The sequence below is a fragment of the Puntigrus tetrazona genome, chromosome 24 (genome assembly GCF_018831695.1).
Source record: "Puntigrus tetrazona isolate hp1 chromosome 24, ASM1883169v1, whole genome shotgun sequence".
NCBI classification, from domain to species: domain Eukaryota; kingdom Metazoa; phylum Chordata; class Actinopteri; order Cypriniformes; family Cyprinidae; genus Puntigrus; species Puntigrus tetrazona.
In genome coordinates this window covers 19,203,357-19,218,298 of record NC_056722.1, presented here as the reverse complement: position 1 = coordinate 19,218,298, position 14,942 = coordinate 19,203,357, and the positions used below count along the sequence as shown (strand labels likewise).

At 36.8% G+C, this 14,942-nt stretch overlaps 2 protein-coding genes across 3 annotated transcripts; one reads left to right on the top strand and one right to left on the bottom strand.

Moving 5' to 3' along the window:
- The first annotated feature begins 251 nt into the window (after nucleotides 1-251).
- zgc:112982 (uncharacterized protein LOC503771 homolog) lies at nucleotides 252-8,869 on the top strand. Of its 2 annotated transcripts, XM_043225862.1 has the most exons (11): nucleotides 252-476; nucleotides 1,580-1,623; nucleotides 1,717-2,244; nucleotides 2,539-3,207; nucleotides 6,180-6,349; nucleotides 6,456-6,594; nucleotides 6,778-6,835; nucleotides 6,917-7,047; nucleotides 7,842-7,938; nucleotides 8,017-8,125; nucleotides 8,304-8,869. In XM_043225862.1, exons 2-10 carry the CDS (start codon nucleotides 1,586-1,588, stop codon nucleotides 8,116-8,118), a joined length of 1,932 nt encoding a protein of 643 aa, XP_043081797.1. In that variant the 5' UTR covers nucleotides 252-476; nucleotides 1,580-1,585; the 3' UTR covers nucleotides 8,119-8,125; nucleotides 8,304-8,869. The 2 variants fall into 2 exon arrangements, with proteins under 2 accessions (XP_043081797.1, XP_043081798.1); XM_043225863.1 differs by lacking the exons at nucleotides 1,580-1,623; nucleotides 1,717-2,244 and having other exon boundaries at nucleotides 301-476.
- lipib (lipase, member Ib) lies at nucleotides 8,712-14,439 on the bottom strand. The gene is made up of 10 exons (XM_043225864.1): nucleotides 14,348-14,439; nucleotides 11,895-12,271; nucleotides 11,694-11,802; nucleotides 11,494-11,595; nucleotides 11,196-11,285; nucleotides 10,805-10,972; nucleotides 9,977-10,066; nucleotides 9,782-9,890; nucleotides 9,522-9,695; nucleotides 8,712-9,296 (listed from the first exon to the last, which is right to left on the bottom strand). The coding sequence occupies exons 1-10, from the start codon at nucleotides 14,397-14,399 to the stop codon at nucleotides 9,221-9,223; spliced, it is 1,347 nt and encodes a 448-aa protein (XP_043081799.1). The 5' UTR covers nucleotides 14,400-14,439; the 3' UTR covers nucleotides 8,712-9,220.
- Nucleotides 14,440-14,942: the final 503 nt, after the last annotated feature.

The following is a 14,942-nucleotide window of genomic DNA, read 5'->3' as shown; positions in this document are numbered from 1 at the left end:
CTTTAATTACTTAAATATTTAATTAAATATTTAATTTTATTTAAATATCATATAAAACCTAAACTTAAACACGTTTTAATTAATCACAAGTTTAATTGTGTAATGATATTAGAAATATTTGTAAAAGTTAAAAATGTGTTTTGTGTGTGTGTGTGTGTGTGTGTGTGTGTGTGTGTGTGTGTGTGTGTGTGTGTGTGTGTGTGTGTGTGTACAGAGGTGTCTGTAGGGGCCAGTGTCGCGCACTATGAATCAGTCACTGATTCTCTTCCGGGTCAAGCTTGTATATGGCTCGCTGGGTGAAGTTGGTCGTGTGGAAAAATACATACATCAACAATCTACCAATATTTGAGCCGTCGTTCTGATTCTCGTAGCTTTAATCTGTCATGTAGTTCATTGCGCGACAGTCTGTTCTTTCGCAAGAAACTGGTATTTTGGTGGACGCATCGTCTAGCTGTGTGTGGAAACCGTTTTGCGGGGTATGTGAAGCTAACACTATCTAACGCACTGCGATTTTATTTACTGTCGTTTTATTCTATAACTTGTTTTTTTTCTTTTAGAGTGTGTTTCTCTAGAAATGTGCTTTAATTATGCCATACTCTAGCATCATCGTCGATTTCGTGGCAGTTTGTGTTGAGCAGGCCTATTACATGGAAATATTGAGGAATATTAATTATTAATGTAACGTTGGTTAGTGTAACGAGTTACTGTTTTATTTGGAGTGCTTTTGAAAGCTATTTTATATTTCTATTTTATATCACATTATATGTGAGTTTTTAATTGTCATAACGTACCACGTTGTAATATTGATTAGGGTGATCATAGGAGCCATTTTCCCGGACGCGACCTGGCCAGGATTTCTATGTTGCCTAAATATGTAGGTTTTAGGTTTGTTTGCGTGCGGACCGATCGGTGTAACGCGCTCGAGGTACTTTTCAATCAAAGCAATACAGAAATCCTGGCTAAATGGCTCTTATTGTCACCCTAGTATTGATAGCATTTGTGTTTTCTCAGTGGAGCTTAGAATAGAGTTTCTAAAGCTTAACTGTTAAGATGTTTTACTACAATAACGTCTACTCGATGTGGTATTTTTTTATATAAATGTATATATGAAAGCGTAAAAGAAAAAATAGCTACTTGAATCTTTGGTGGGAGGGGATGGGGTTCTTGTCATTGAAACTTTACAAAGATTTTTTTTGAAGGCTTTTCTTCTAGCCTTGATTGGTTCTAGCATAGGTACTTCAGAATAATAGTTAAAATTTATTTCACAAATTGACAAAAATGGAAAATTTTCTAATAATAATAATAAAACAATCATGCAGATTCACTGTTCAAAATGTGTGGAAACGTCAAAATAAGTTTGTTTAAACTTGTGACCACATTCAGGTTCATAATTCATATAAACTTGAGTTTTATATTTAACATGAGGGATTTTAGAAAGGGTATATTTAAAATATGCCATATTGTGCTATTGTATTTTGCTGAAAAACTACGGAGTTAAAACGTTGGTTCAGATTGGAGACCTCGGTTGCATACTTTTTTTTTTTTTTTTTTAATGGCTAATAGTTTTTTGTTTTTCAAGGAAACAATGTCACGTCCGCGTTCGAGATCTCCCTTGTTTTCAAGGTATTTAATCTAAAGTCGGTGTTACAAAAAACGTTAATTTGTTGTTGCATTGCTGGTTATTAACAGCTTCTTGAACCTCTCGAATATTAACAGAATTCCAACTCTTCATGGGAGGAGAACGGAAGGATTATATGATAACCAGATACATTCATCGGTACAGTCTGATGCGTGGAGAAACCCTGAATATGTCAACAAAGTAGAAAGTAGCACACATTGGCACAAAGATTCCTATCAAGGAGAGAAACATATTGACCACTGGGCCAATTTTATTGATGCAATAGAACATGCTCAAAAAAGAGGGGCTTCACCTATGACCAGATACCACATGCAGGGTGATGAAGAAAGGTCGCCGCATTCTCCAAGGAGGCTGCCTAGGGAAAGGTTACCTTCACCTGATCACACACATTTTGGTGTTGAAGAGCGCTACAGGATGCCATCACCAGGCTGGAGCAAGAATGAAGGCGTTGATAAGGAGCTCAGTTCACAACATAACCACAGAGAATCCAGGGACAGGCCATATCAAAGACATGCCGAAGGAAGAAGACAGGACAGAATGGATTATGGATATCATAATGAAGAATATGGCGGTCAATATCAAGAAAGGGGCTCCTTTTCAGAGAGGTACAAGAATGTATTTCTTTCCTCGCTTCATACACCTGACGTGGACGGAGAGGAATGAAGAAAAGAAGAAAGGATTCAGTCACTTTCTTTGGATAAATGTTTTTCTAATTAGATCTGTTACGTTTTAGCACTTTAATTTTGATAAAGATATATATTTAATAAATTAAATCTTTATTGTTAGCACTTCTTTTGTTTTTGTTATATAGATCCGGTTAATTGTACTGTTCCTTTAAACATGTATTATTGTAATTTCATTCTAATCTTGGACAAATGTTACTTGCTTTCTTAATACAGGTCATCAAAGTCAGATTATAGGGAGCAACACCCTCCTTCTGAAGGATTTACTACAGATTTTGGTCTGCAGGATAAATTTGTTGACCATCACAGGGGCTTCAGTCCGCGTCGTGCACCTGTCATTGTGGAACACGATCATGGAATTTCAAAACAAGACTCAAGGAGCCGCGATCCCCCCAAAACGAGTGGCAATCTGAGGAGCAGAGACCCACCTAGGACAAGTGAAACCCAGAGGAGTCGAGATCGAAGAGACCAAGCCTTTCAAACTCGTACCATACAAGATCGACATGGCGGACGACCAAATAGTAACCCCCAAGAGGAATCAAGAAAGAACTACTTTTCTTATGAAAGAGAATCTCAAGGAAGAGAGCGTGCAAGACACATAAATCAACCTAAAATGGAGTCGCATTCAAGAGACTCAGAAGCACGAAGGGAAATGGATTTGATGGATGTTGATTTGAGGAACAGAGAAAGAGAACCTGTCGCTGATTGGGAGGAAGAGAGATCACAAAGGAATCGTGGAAGGATGATGGGGCAAGGAGTGGTTCATCAAAGGGCTGAGTATCACAGGACGCCAAACACTAATGTTCCTGCAACTAGAATGGATTTCAGTGAACAGGAGACCCTCAAGATCAAGGTGGACATGAGTCGCGCCGTTGGGCAAAGCAGGTATAGTATCATTGTCGTACGACTTTTGGTTAGGGTCAAAAGTTCATGCCTCTTTTCTGTGTCCACTGTCGCCACACATGAAGACATAAAGTCTACAGACTGTGAACATCAAGAAGATTCAGTGGGAAGTGTTGAGTTGCATCCAGAATACCTAGTAATGGGCATTAATTGTCATTGTGTACATGGGTATTGAAGATGTGATGACTGCAAGAATAATCTTCATTCAAGGTTCCCAAGATATCTTGGATGGGCCTCTGAAGAGCTTTAAAAAGGAAAGGATTTTTGAGGATATTTGGATGTGTCTCGTGACATTCATATCTCTTGTCCATCATTTGAATCCATCTCGTTCAAACCAGGGAGCAATGACCAAGGATTGATCTGATATTTCTGAAGTATTCATCTTGTACTATTGTGTTGGCACACAAATGTACACGTCTGGTTCAAGCAGATGTTTGGTAGTGCGAACTACAGATCTTTCAGTAATCAGGAACATGGATTACATCAAGGCCCTGAAGTGGCTGATTCATCCTTAAATGGGATCAATGGGAGAAGGACACTACTGGTGATCATTCACAAGAAAATGGCTACAGAAGGTATGCGGAGAAATTCCAGATTGCATAAAAAGATATCCGATCCAATATCCAAGATGCAGTGTGCTATGTTTTTTTGACATGTCTTAACATGTGGATGTTTCTCCTATGGAGATTTGGATTGCCTTTCATTTTCACTCTTCATTTAATTCTTCGTGGATGTCACAGGACCAAATTACCATGTTGGGAGTAAATCCTATTGAAAACACATCTTTCTGCTGTTAATTTCTTCATATTAATGGTTCATCAGATGTCTGAAATACTACACTGGAATTACATGGATTTGGTTAAGGACCATTGGTTAAGGATGATGTTCTCCACCAGTCAACACAGGCAAAAGAAAATTAGTCCCCACTTTTTCATCCACATTTTGGCTATTCAAGATGATGTCTCCACCAAAATACCAGTACCCCACAGGATTTGAGCTCTTCTACTTAAAGCTCTATTGACTGCAGGTAAGTCAGCAACTATATAATCGCAATTGAAGTCGAGTAGGTATGCGCAAGATTTCCAGATGTCCACAGCATTCAACCTGTCACCCACTTCAGTTTTCCTTGTGGTGGAAGACGTATGGCCATGTTTGAGAGGAAGAAGATGAGGCTGAAAGCACAGTTAATTTAATTTGCCGATGAAGGAAAAACAGTCACTTTCTATCTTCAAGAAACGTCTCGGATGTGACTTTCGCCAAGCGGAATATTTGCTTGTACTCTTCTAATAGGTATTGGTTGATGTTTTTACCACGGGAAAAACTGCATATGCAGGAAAAAAAAATTCTGAGGCAGATGCCCATGGAAACAGATTTGTGATTATTAGCCTTCATTTGATGATGACAATCTCATTCAGCAGTCACCCATTCTGCTTTGAATGAGTAGTGGAACGTGGGTGGACAAAGATGCTTGGGTTAAAGAAGACACACCATTGTGATGTTACCATTGTGTAGAACTATCAGCTGTCAATTCATACTAAAAGAAACCAAAGAAGCATATTCAAAATATTCTATTCAAGTGGACATTGCAATGTTTTGAAGCAGTTTTGTATGTACTCATTTGGAAGACACCTCAGTCCAGAGATTTATGTTTACAGTGCCTTATTCCTTGCCGCACAAACCCATGTCCTTGGCATTGCTAGCACCATAAATTACCAGATGATCTACAGGACCTTGTTTTTATATTTGGACTTGTATTTGAAAGTCATTCCGTTGTATCAGTAAGTGATGGAAATTCTGTAGATATGGCTGCAAGATTCTTCAAGAAATTTTTGCCATGTTTCCTGAATGCATCTGTTGTGTTAAGGTATTTTCACAAGGATTTAGCAACAAAGACAATGGAAGACCCAAGTGACAACTGCAAATTCGACAATAATACCTTTTTACTGATGAACTTGTTTGAAGCAAGTGCCAACAGGCATTTAATTTCATCCCCAAGACAGTCAAGCAGCAAGAATTGCTAATGAGAAATGATTTGCCATATGCCAAGGACAAGTCTGTGGTCATTGCTAAAATTGGAGGATGGGTCTTTTTACTCAGCAAGAAAAGGGATCTATGAAGACGCCAACCCAACCGAAGATCTTCAGAACTTCCAGCAATTACCTAAAGTTGATGCCATCGCTCCCATTAATGAGTTTATTGTGAAGTTCAATGTATCTAATAATTTCTCAAGACTACTCAAGCTCAAGATCTTTAACTGCAGGAAAAAACACAATGAACACATTGTTTTGACTGATTGTTTTGGTTGCCATGTCTTGGCACATTTTGGAGGATCCTCTGAATGGAAACACAATGACAGTGAGAGGAGAGGCATGAACTTGCCATATTTATTATTATTATTATGTTCACACTGAGAATTCAAAAAAGAAGTTTATTTTAAATACTCTGCGCTTGAAAGAAAGAAAAGTGAATTGTGGAATGTTGGACATTTCTCACTCGCTTTATTTAGCAAAGGGGTTTGGGTTATCAGTCACCAATTATAGATGAAATAACATTCTTAAATTCTTGCACTACATTGTTTGGTATAGATTTAGTTTTTTAGCACACCGCTTAAATTTAACTGAAATGACACATTCTTAAAACAATTCAATCACTGTTCCCCTACTTTTTATTTACTGGGTTACAGTAAATTGTTTTCAGAAAAAGAAGTTAATTTCTAGATAAAAGGGATTATATGATTGGTAAAGGACCAATTGTTTTGAATTTAAAATAAACATTGCCGTGTTTATGGTTAATCTTTAACTTTACTACTGAACATTTGTACCTAAACTTTGTACTTTGTTATTCCCATTTATAGGAATTCATATGTATTGTCATCTGGTTAATATGTTGAAAGAAGAATTTTAAAGCCGTAATGGGACCTTATATCTCTGTAAATCATGTGACCTCTTGTCCAGTCATTTAGGATATTCTTCAGATAGACAGTTATCTCTTGACTTAGTCAACGTGGGTCGACAACGCCTTGATTTCCTTCCTCTGCTGGAGCATTCTGGAACTTACAGGGAATCAGCAGTGCATTCTGGGACATTTGCCCAAGAGATCATCACCCTTGTGCACCAAGTTAAAGGTCAGCCATCAATAGATTAACTTGGCAGTATATTGTGTATCTTAGGAAGCTTATTTACTTAGCAAAGTTTGTTTTTAGTTAACTAGTTGTTTTATTTGTTTTGCAGAAAATTTCTTTAGGGGCCAAGGCATCACACTTAATGAACGTTTTGCAAATGAACAGTATTATTCACTCCAAGATGAGTTTAAGGAGGAAGAAGAAGATCAGGAGGAGGAGATGAGAAACATGACACCAGCCATGAATAGGTACACTTGTCAGCTAGCTTGTTTTATTCATTAGTAAGACTTTAATCATCGCTATTGTTTTTTTTTGTTGTTGTTGTTGATGTTTTTTATTTATGATTAAAGATTTAATAGGCCCCAATCCTAAATTTCTCCACACGATATGCGATAAGCCATATGCACGAAAATTCTGTTCTTTTGTCATAGGCAACACAGAATGCCTTCATCAGAAACTCAGATCTTCTGCAACATAGGGCCGGATCCAGTAAGTTGATCAAGTTCAAGTTCATCAATATCATTTGGAATACTTAATGTATGTTGGTTCAAATTTGAAATGTTTTGCTAGCTTCAGAGACGACAGCTTGTCCCCGACCCTGGTGACCTCAGGTATGACCTGGAGCGAAGAAGACAACAGCGTGTTGAGGGTGTGAAGATTACCATTGCTGGGGGAAACTTTATTCCAGCAGCTCCTGAGGGGTATGGACTGAAAAGTGTTTGTGTTAGCGGTTTCCATTAGTGACAATAAAATGTGGCGTTACTATTATTTATATTAGGCTCAATTCATCTTAATGGATGCGTAGTGTAATGTACCTGTATTTGGTGTGCCATAAACTCTAGTGTGAAGGCGCACTGGTCACCGAAGCTTTGACTTAAACACACAAAGAAAGATACAGAGCTATAGAGTGTTACCTAAAACACAGAATTGATGTACACATTGTAAATGATATTCTTGATTGTATTGTCTTGTGAAAAATAAGGGTGTTCTTTTTTGATGTTGTCAGCTTTTAAGAACTGGCGGTTTCACTGGTAATTGGTGGAACTAATGTGCTAATGACCATCTTATTGGCTGGCGCTCACCTATTTTGATTTGAGCAAACGGAGACTATGTGATTAATATTTATAAATCCAGCAGCTCATTAATTCTAGTGCAACTTTTATTGTTATCAGTAGTATAATTCCTAGTATTACCATTTAGTTTATCACAATTATCTTTTTCTAGAAACGCTAATGTCTTAAGCTTAGTCAACAAATATACATTTATGGTTTATCTAAATACTGAAGTTCTATCATCTTGTAATGCTAAATTGGCACCAATTCAGTTACTATTTGTGAGAAGTAGCTAGTACCTATAACTAATTACTTTTTCAATGTAACGTGCCCAACACTGTTGCTATGCCAGTATTTTAAATAAACACAATTATTGCCTAGACTAAGCCAGAATTAGGCCATAGATCAGTTAACTATTGTCTAATGCTATTGTCTTTCCAAAGTCAAGAGAGTGAGCCTCACTATCTGAGTGATGATCCTGAAGAAGCGGATGAGAACTTTAGGTGGTCGGAGCAAGACCATAAGCATCAGAGTCAGTGGGTGAGTTGCTGTTCATGTGAAACATGTCTGTTTCTGAGAGTATAATTGTTCATCCAATGAATCATTTTGGTCCTTCAGGATGGTCCCCGTCAAAGAATGCCAGTTCCTAAAAGACAGAACTTAAACCAGCAGGCGAAGTTTCGGAATCGGAAAAGCAGACCACGTGGACGAAGGACTTGAAATAGTGGTAAGGAAAATGTGTTTGAATTTTATGTACATTTTGATTTAAATAAATGTTTTTTGTTTTCACTAATCAATATGTGTATACATTTATTTCTCTGAATTTCAAAAAAGTATTCATTTCTTCTTCTTCTTTTTTTGTTGTTGTTGTTGTTCTATTGTTTTTAAATTTTTGTTACCTGAAGGTGGCAGTGCGGGAGAAGAAAGTCAACAATTCAAATCCGAGGACACTTGTGCACATCTATGTTTTTGTTGTTTCCATTTTGATATCAGAACCACTAAAACCTTGATTTAAGGTCAACTGCTTCTCCACATTTGGTGGATATTTTTCATCAATTTTTTTATTCCCATTACCATTTTTTTGATTCAAGGAAACCCCTTGTAAAGATTATTTGATTTGAAGATGGAAACAAATAAAATAGGAAAGCTCATAGGGCATGTTAAAGTGATAGTTTAAGTATCACCTTGCCCTCTTCTTATTAATACTATAACATTATTCTTCATTGTTAACTGCAGTTTAGTTTTTGGTTTGATATTCCACAATATTTTCAAGACATTAATTACAATGTTATACAATATGCAAATTTAATTGGTAATTTTACATTTCATAACAGTATGCAACACATGGATGGTTTTGCTTTTATACTAAAATACTGACTTTTTGTCATACCCTCAAGTGACAAAATTATGTCATATTTGATGTATCCTGCTGTGTAAACAAAGTAGCAAATAAAATGCTGTGTAAATAAAATGTATTTGTGCCAAAACGTTCTTAAATGAAGCTTCAGGTGCTGGCAGTCCAAATCATTTATTTTACAAAAGAATGCAAAAGCTGTACATGTAAAACATCTTTACAGTAGAATATTTGGTTCATACATATATACAACTATACAGAGATGTTATAAATTTTTCCAGCAGACGTCAGAATGTAATATTGTAAAACTGCACTTTAACTTTGCCCTCAACACTGGAATATGTGCGCTAGTATAATCACAGTAGTAATCTCACAGAAAAGGCACTAAAAGTTTTTAACCGTTTAGACCCCTTGAAATGTCTCTTATAGTTCAGATAGGCATTTTAATGTGATTTTCTACAGATGAGATTAATCACAGGACAATGGTTTGAAAGACACCTCAGCATTCTCCTCCAAAATTATGTCATATCGACACATTAGAGGCCTGTTGGGGGGAAAAGAGCAGACAGCATAATTAAATGCCTGTTTTTGTTGAGCATGCATTAAATATTTGTAATATTAGTATCTTTTGATCATGTAAATGCAGCCTTGTTAAGCGTAAAAGGCTTCTTTCAAAAATATAGATCCTAAACTTTTTAACAGTAGTGTATTAATTCATTAGTTTAGGACAGTTTTGATGGGCAGTAACAAAGTAATTGCAGTTATTCACCTGTTTGGATTTTCCAGTGGGGTTATTCGAATACGAAGCAGCCTTATCTTGTATCGAGGTCCAATCACATTCCCAGTTACAATCCTTAAAGAGATTTTCTGAATTGGATATAAATCGTCATCGAACTGTGCCAGTATTCGAGTGGATGTATACTGCTCAAACCTCATCAGCTTACTATCAAAAACATACAAAACAACATTAAACGATGACAAGGCAAACATGAATGAATCTATATAAAGTAATTATTGCAGTTTACGTACGTATCTATCTGGGACTCTGTTACGTTTTTTCCATTGTACAGTCGGAGTATGACCACCCCCCAGCGCAGAAACTGGTTCCAGGTAACTAGGTCCACTCTGTAACTTGTCTCTGTTAAAATGAGAAATCAGAATATTGCACAAACCCTTTGTGACAAAACATTTTCTGCAGTGAGCGTTACAGAGCTGCAATCTTACTGCTGTAGGGGAGGTCTGCCGTAGTTGAAAAAAATGCTCTTGTTTGCCCCAATCTTAAAAGTGTATTCTTCCACTGGCTCATGTCATAACCTGAAGAAGAAGAAGATTATATACGTTAATCATACATTATAACAGCTTTTGTTTGTATCACTTCACTCGAATCTCAAGAAGCATTTGCTATTGTCAGCGATGAAAACAGTGCTGCTTAATATTTTTGTCTAAACTGTGATGTCCTTTATTTAATAGAAAGTTCAAAAGAACATTTTAAATAAAAATCTTTTGTAACATAAAAGTACGGTATCTTGATGTAATAATGCATATTTTCTAAATAAAAGTATTCGTTTTTTTTTTATAAATCGCTCTATGATTACAGCAGTAGCTAGCGACAAGTAGCCTTCAAATTGCAGCCAAAATAAAAGTGTTTTTTTTTTTACATAGTATATCTTTATAGGCCTGCTATGTATATTTATTATGCATATATAAAGACACACATACAGCATATGTATGTATATCCGTATAAATGATGTAATATACATTTCAACATTCAACTGTTTCCTTTAAAAAGAAACATAACTACTGTTTGTTGCTCAGACACGGGAGACTACTTAACATCTTCACTTTACAAATTTACAAACAATTTCTGAATCAAAATGTTTCTACACCAAATAATTTCAGCGTAGTTTGTTAGTAAATTTACTTTTTTATTGGTTTAGCAAAAGCAGGCTGGCAGTACCTGGCAATATTGTGTGTAAAATGTAAGTTACACTGTTTATTCATTTCCATGTTTACTCATTTCTTGTGGTTAATTACTAGATGTACTGCTTTTACCCAGAACAGGACAGGAAGCAGGCTTGAAGGTCTCACACTGCAAACAATGGCCGCTGAGGAAGTCACTGTATGAGGAACACGGGTATGCTGTAAGTTTACAGGTGTGATTCAGAGCGCACAGGTACAGGAAAACAGACCTCTGATGATCACACACAAAATAAGATTTCCCTGTGGAGAAGAGAAGGAATGAGATTACATGTTAACACAACTCTAATCAACTCAATCCCATTGTGAGTATTGCATAATTTAATTATGACAGAATCCTGACTAAACGGACAGTTTTTTGCATTTTTGTGGTTTATTTGGAGAGTATTCTGTATGTGATATACAGTATCATTACATCAGATCTCAACCTTGATCTTTCCCAAATGTTTTATCTTAACTTACTGACCTGAGAAGATGGTCTTGGGACATCCGGGCTGATCTAATCCACCATTGGCATAGAAATCAATATGGCCATGGGTTCCTCTAAGGCCAAAAGCTGCGACAGGAAACAGTGTTTGAGCATGGGATTTTTAGGCTATGTTTGGCACACTATGTAGCCTAATACTATTTTAGTAGAACATACTGTGCAGAGTGTGCAAATGTTTTGTAGGTATGGATGACCTTCGACCTTTGATGACTAATCGTGTAGGTACTGAGCTACTCCGCAGCTGTTTCTACCACAGCTTTAAATTTATTATACTTACAATTCATATCTGTGTGCAGCACATCTACAAACTGGGCATCAGTTGGATCAAGGCGTTCCTCAGGAGGAGCACTGGCAAACATTGGTCCTGCTGGGTCCAGACCTTGATTGAAGCATTTAGCAAACAATATTTATTGGACAAGTTCAAATAACTAAAGATGTTAGAACTGGTTTAGTTTCATTGGCTTTCCTAAATCTCACCTGTTATTCTGCCCACCCGTCCTCTCAGCATTGCGCCGATGAACCCAGCCACATGTGCGCCCAGGCTGACCCCAATCAGATGGATGGAGTCAAGAGATGCTCCCTCTTTCTGAAAGCAACGCCATATTGATTAAATCGGAAGACATTACTGACCAAAGCTATTATAGTACTGAAACGCTAATGAAAGACTACTGACCCTACCTCCATACTCTCGATGAAGCCGGTGATGTTCACAGCGGTACCCCGTGTGTTGGCCACAGCCGTGAAGTAATTGAGATTGGCCGCCCCTCTGTTCCAATCCACTACTACAATGTTCATGTCCTTCTGTGCTGCTAACAGGTGCACAATGTGGTTGATCCAGATAGGCGGTGCGCCTGTGGGCCGGTACCCATGTATGACAAAAGTAGTGGGTCTGGTTACATTAAACAGGGGTTCCTGGGTGAAGTTATGGTGTGGGAGTTCCTGACCACACTCAAGGTTTGCACGGGTGTAGAGCAGCAGGCGCACGTACAGATAGGTCCCCATGAAAGACTCATGGAAATCCAAATCGGTGAAGTTGTCGCAATCGCTGTCTTCACCTAACGACAGAAGACACAGGTTTAATGGTCTGTGTTTTGAAGAGTAAAAGAGATTAACTGAATAGAGCTGAACTGAATAATTGTTATGGCTTTTTATGACTTTGTTTCTTGACAGGTTTGTTTTAGAAAAAAAATCACACTTAACTTAAATGAAAATTAGAAATGTTGCTGTGGCAAGTTTGGGTAGTAAAATTACTAATTGTGAAAATAAATACAGCTATAGGATGCTCATAGAGAAAAAAAAAACTAAAGTGAAAATAATTTAAAGAAAATGCAATTTTCTTCATATTAATTTAGAATTATTAATTTTTATTAGTAAATATTATATTAGCCTATATAAATTATACTAAAATAACACTGCAAGATTGACATTTATGTAAAACAAAATATTGTGTAAACACATAATAAGCAGAAATCCACACAAAACAAAGCTGATGTTTCCCGTTATTCAATATTAAGTAAAAAAAAAAAAAATCGAAATAAAGAAATAAAATAGTTTGGATACTTTCTGGTTGTCAATTCAGTTGGCTGAGTTATATTAAATGGGTATTTAGTGCACGATTTGAAATGTAAAATTTTAAAACTTTTTTTCTTTCTTTAATTTATTTTTTTTTGCATGAATATTTTCAAATTAAATATTTTCCTATTTTTGTGTTCCTCATTTAGCCTTCTCTTAGCAAGCTTAGCCACAGCTTAGCCATCTAGCTTAGCATAGTGCTACTTGGCTCTGCTGATTAGTTCAAATAATATCATAACACACTATTTTTTTTTGCAGACTTCAGTGAGATTTAAAATTTGAGAAAGTAAGGGTCACTCAAAATGACACGAAAAATGTAGTACAGTGAAATTTATACATGTGCTCTGTTTTGCTTCCTGGTTTCAAAGCCTTAGTTGATCATTTAAAAATATTCCCAGTTCCGATTTTTTGGAAACTGCTGAAAACAATTTATTTCCTTCTGTGCATTTTGGAGGAAAACTTACAAAGGTTAATGTTTTTCCCAATATCTACACAGACTGATCCGCAAGTAAGACTGGATTTTAGCGACCCAGTTCCCGTTCATCTTGCTGTGCGTCATCTCCACTAAACACGTCAACATTTCATGCTTGCATTTTTCTTTGCCGTCAACCTGCAGAATATCTTTTTCATCATCCGCCAGATCCTTACACCATATGATGTGTCCACCTCATATTTAAGCCATGCAACCTCTCAGGTTTTCCATGTAGATTTCCGACCCTAGAGGTCATCTGTGCTCCGTAATTAGCCCGCACGTAAGTCACAATTGGATCATGCTTCTATAAAAAAGCAGATCATCCCACCTCTCCTTCCACATGTTTCCCTGCCCCCTCCTTTTCCCACGGTAAAAAGATCTGAGATGATTACAGGTGTCAGTCACACGAGCTGCATGGGGGTTCATTGCATTTAACCCTCTTTCACGCTGATCTGTTATGTCTGCCATCTGCAAGCATTACTCATTACACACGTCACTGAAATATTATTGGCAAAAACAGAATACAAATAAATCATTAAGTCTTTGGACCAGAAGTAAAAAAAAAAGTTAACATCTTATCTTCCTCAAATTATTGTTCCAAATCCAAGTTTGTGTGTCTATTTCTTGACAAAGTGAACATGCACTTTTTGAAAAACACAAGATGTTTCCATTCTAGCAATGTTTGGGTTCAAGCTGCAGTTGAATTCTGTGCATTTATTGGGACTTTGAGACGTCTAACTTAAATACTATAAAGATCTACTTTGGGAGACACTTAAAGTGCCTTACAATAGTTACATAAGACATCATCCTAAATGTTCAATAGGTCATCAGGTCTTTCAGACCCCAAACACAACATGATAGCTAATGTGGTTGAAGCTCATCTCATAGTTGAATATCATAAATACAAAATGTTGAATCACACTGAAAAAAACATCCCAGATAAAAAATGTCCATATAGTCATAACTAAACATTTTAAAATGAGAAGGATTCAGCCAAGTCCCCAGATAATAAGAGTCAAATGAGATCAAATGGTTAGCCAAATTAAATCAGCAGTGTAATCTGCTGGACAGAAGTCCTATCTCTTACCTTTACAATGCATGAAGATGCTGAGCAAAATCAGAACACGCCACGGAGACATCCTTACCGCAAGACGTGACAAAGGTAGATTCAAGGAATATCAAGAAAACTAAGAAACAACATTGGAGTATCTGTAGTAAAGGAACGAGCCCATGGAGGAGGAGTTGTGGGCGGGGCGAAAGAGATTGAACGAGATCGCACATGCTCACCCTGTGGTTAATAGACAGTGTGATAAGTCAGCAGGCCAGCTTAGGACTTCCAGAAGAGTACAGATCATGAAAAGAAGCATTTGATGACTAAACAACTTTACAGAGACAGGTCATCCTAAAACAAGAAGTATAACTTGTATTTAAGTTGTTCAAAACCTGTATAACTTCCCTTCCTTTGTTAGAATAAAACAAAAAAAAAGATAGATAGATAGATAGATAGATAGATAGATAGATATTTTGAATGTCAGTGGAATCCAAAGATCTTTGAACCTTAATGTTCTTCAAAATACCTCCTGTTGTGTCAATGTAAACAAATGGCAAAACGTTTAATTTTTGAGTGATCGATTCCAACATTTTTTGGACACTTCCTGTTGCTGCTTCTTCCAATGTTAAGC

Excerpts from the sequence above, each read along its gene's own strand:
- zgc:112982 (XM_043225862.1), top strand. The coding sequence starts at position 1,586 with ATGTCACGTCCGCGTTCGAGATCTCCCTTGTTTTCAAG. Across the intron at positions 3,208-6,179 it reads CGCGCCGTTGGGCAAAGCAG|TCATTTAGGATATTCTTCAG; the intron begins GTATAGTATCAT and ends CCTCTTGTCCAG. Across the intron at positions 6,350-6,455 it reads CCTTGTGCACCAAGTTAAAG|AAAATTTCTTTAGGGGCCAA; the intron begins GTCAGCCATCAA and ends TTTGTTTTGCAG.
- lipib (XM_043225864.1), bottom strand. The coding sequence starts at position 14,399 with ATGTCTCCGTGGCGTGTTCTGATTTTGCTCAGCATCTTCATGCATTGT. Across the intron at positions 10,067-10,804 it reads TGCTTCCTGTCCTGTTCTGG|GTTATGACATGAGCCAGTGG; the intron begins GTAAAAGCAGTA and ends CTTCTTCTTCAG. Across the intron at positions 9,891-9,976 it reads GGCAGACCTCCCCTACAGCA|AGACAAGTTACAGAGTGGAC; the intron begins GTAAGATTGCAG and ends TCATTTTAACAG.